Source organism: Loa loa (assembly GCF_000183805.2).
Source record: "Loa loa unplaced genomic scaffold supercont3.128, whole genome shotgun sequence".
NCBI classification, from domain to species: domain Eukaryota; kingdom Metazoa; phylum Nematoda; class Chromadorea; order Rhabditida; family Onchocercidae; genus Loa; species Loa loa.
The window spans coordinates 1-3224 of record NW_018108308.1 but is presented as its reverse complement, the minus strand read 5'-3'; the positions used below and the strand labels follow the sequence as shown (position 1 = coordinate 3224).

The window sequence follows — 3224 nt, the reverse complement described above, 5'->3', positions numbered from 1 at the left end:
TATTCATTGTATCTGGAACATCGAAAGTCCTTTTCTCCTTTTTGTACCTGGAAAGATGGGCGAGACTCTTGGTTTAAAAAAAAAAAATCCAGTAATCATTCATTTTTTCATCGGTGTTAATAAGTGCCGTTTTCTCTAGGTTCCATCAAATTTTCAATGCGTAGTAAACCTTTTTTTTTTTTGGAACTCATTGAATTTTAAGTTTGTCTTCATATAACATATGAGTTCCCTCATTGACCGTCATCCAAATTCGTTACAGAAATTTATTTTACATTTTCTTGTCAGATATTTTTATGTTTAATCTTTCTTGCTACTCTAATCCAGCAAATGCAACAAATCTTTGAACTAGTCAGAATTCCAGAAGTCGTTCAAAGAAAGTTTATTATAATAATAAAATAACGACAACCGGAATGATTATTATGAAAGGTCATTATGATAATAAAATAATAACTGGACTGATTATTATTTCAGCAACTCGCGATGAAGATCTAAAAATGTTGCTGGAACTACGAGAGCTCTCTAGTAAACAAAAAGAGCAAATAAAAGAATTACAAAAAGATATCAGTACTTATAGCTGTGAAGTTGAAAATGTAAGTTAACTCTTCATTAGTGTTTCGACTACTTATGAAATGAAAGAAAACAGCCAGCGCCTAGTATTATTTAAACAACAAGAATTTTGAAATTTCCAGCATTTGTATTTACCTGGAATCTTTTTGGATTTTTAATGCCTGCACAGTTTCTCTCTTCGTTGATCCATTTAACCTTCGTTAGATTTGAAAAGACCTGGATAACTTTTGTTGCTGGTGAAGTATTCGGTACCCTATTTTAATGCCGTGTTTTTAAAAATCGGAAGACTTCAGTGACTTCTATCCTACTTCTGTCACAATATAAATCTTCGTCTACTTCTGTACATCATAATTTTTATGCTAGAATCTATTATCTGTCTTTCAGTTGCACAACAGTGTTGAAAAATTGATTCGTCAAAATGAAGAACTTTTACGGAAGAATGCATCGTTACAAAAGCACGGAAGAATGTTGGTGGAAGAGAAAAGTGAAATTATTAAAAGACTGCAGCTAACTGAAGAAGCTAATATTAAGCTAACGAAATTATTCAAAGATGCTACTCGACAATGCAAAGATTTGCAGCAATGTCAAATGGTATCTTTTATCTTTTTCATGCAATTTTTGGCAAAAGTTTACGTTTCGAACATGTTGTAAGACATGCGCTCCCATATGTCTACACGATTTTTCCCAATTCGGAAAAAGGTTTTATGATATGTCTTCACACCAACTTTTCGAAAATTCTTGTTCGCAACTAGGTCTTTCCGGTTCAATTCGTTCCCAAGCAGGGCATTTTTTTTTAACAATAATCAGTTTACCTTTGTACATGGAAGCTGTGATTGACGGTTGGCAAAAATCAGAATTTCAGGTTATCTTATGTTTTTCCATATTTCTTTTAGTGAAGTATTTCCAGGATGACAGTGATAATGCTCCTAGGTTCACTTTGTCAGAGCTACGTGAAGTACTGCAAGAGAAAAATTTGCTGAAAGGCAAAGTTTTGGAATTGGAAGAGGAGCTTGAACAATTGCGACCATCACGCAGACGGGAATCTGTTGCAAGTGACTCCAGCAGAGAATTTGATAGGTATCTTCAAAAATTTCGGGTTTAATGAAGGTTTAATTTAATTTGAAGAATACCTTTTTTAATGTTGTCTCAAAATATGGTTATAAAATAACAGTGATAGTGCAATGAAATGTAATGGGGAGACCATTCAATTATGTAAAGATCAACCGTGTGATTTGTTTTGAAATTTTCATCAGTGCAATTTCAGATCTGTTCAAACAGAAGAATATGTTGTTTATGGACCAATCAACAGAGAGCCTGAAGAGAAATTGTATCCGTGGAAATATGAGCGAAAAGAAAGCGGCGTGCGAAAGTTGTATGCTTTACTTTATAAAAAGTTACAGAAGAAGTAACTATGTTTTTCAATTGTTTCATATGCAGCTTACACTATGGAAGGACGATAAAGACTAGTTAACATGAAGTCTTGAGAATCTGCCGATTATTAAAGAATCTCGTGGAAGTTATAAAAAGGTATTTTGAAACTTTAATTCCGGATCTTTTTGTATGAAACATGAAAGTTTGCTGTTCATGATATAATCGATAATGTTTTTGATGGTATTCATGGGGAACTGTTGATTCCTAAGCACTGTTTTTGCACTTTGTTCAGAATTTGGAGAGGGCATGTAGGATTAGTCTAGTTCAGTTCGTGAATTAGTTCCCTAATAAATCAAATAGTACACAAGCTAGCCATTAAAGGACTGTAATTAGATATATCACCGAAGTAAACTACTTAAACTTGCAGGTTTTTGTTGAGACTGTGGATAATTTAATGAGTTGAGTGAAGTTTATAAAAGTTATAATTGCAGTTTCCGATTTTTCTTCAATAAAGAGGGCTTCAGTAGCGGTGGCTATAGTCCTGTGTATGCCTCCAGCAGTCCAATACCGTCAATGCGCTCGATGCCATCGTTTTCTGGTCAAGCAACTTAATTCATACCTGTCTTTTGCACATTTGATTGCTTATTGATATGCTTTGTGGTCTTCCTATTGATTGTTTCCATTTATTGCTTTTATGTTTTTTCTTGTCTGAATGTGAATGAAGTTTCGAAACTTAACAAATTGTAAATTTTTTGCGATTTTTCGTCCCTTTGCATTAATATAGCCGACCAAATATGTTTAATTGAAGAAACTTGATGGAAAAAATCTTGTAACAGATAGCAATATTTGGAAGAAAGAGAATGGCCATACTTGAAATTATGACATTCTTCGGTCCAATAAAGAATGTCTTGAAAGAGAGGAAAAAAGTAGGACAGAATTTATAAACTTTGGTAAGGGAGTTTAATAAATGTTACAACTGATAGCTACTTTTACTGTTTTTGAATATTATTTGTTAAGGATTATGAAACCAGATGTTGGTGGCTGTCATATTTTACATTTGTGTAGTATTCCTTCAGGATACCACAGAATAAGCTTATTTCATGTTGCATGTATTTGTACGTTTTGTGGGATATGTGGTTTTTTCAATGAAGTTTATACAGAATTCTAGAATTTATAGGTATAGGTTTTCAAGCTTAAAGAATGTAAAGATAATTTATGATCTGTAAATAAATATATATATTTTGATAAGCATAAATGATTGCAATAATTGCCTGAGAGGATTCATC

The 3224-nt window shown here is 32.9% G+C and overlaps 1 protein-coding gene across 1 annotated transcript in view; it reads left to right on the top strand.

Annotated features, from left to right (window-relative positions):
- LOAG_17785 (hypothetical protein) overlaps positions 1–2725 on the top strand; it is a 5792-nt gene extending 3067 nt beyond the window's left edge. Inside the window, exons 4-8 of the mRNA XM_020450447.1 lie at positions 472–590; positions 952–1158; positions 1475–1644; positions 1832–2094; positions 2430–2725. Coding sequence (XP_020305876.1) covers positions 472–590; positions 952–1158; positions 1475–1644; positions 1832–1976 — 641 coding nt within the window. The 3' untranslated portion in view covers positions 1977–2094; positions 2430–2725. The remainder of the gene's footprint in view (positions 1–471; positions 591–951; positions 1159–1474; positions 1645–1831; positions 2095–2429) is intronic.
- The last annotated feature ends 499 nt before the right edge of the window (positions 2726–3224 follow it).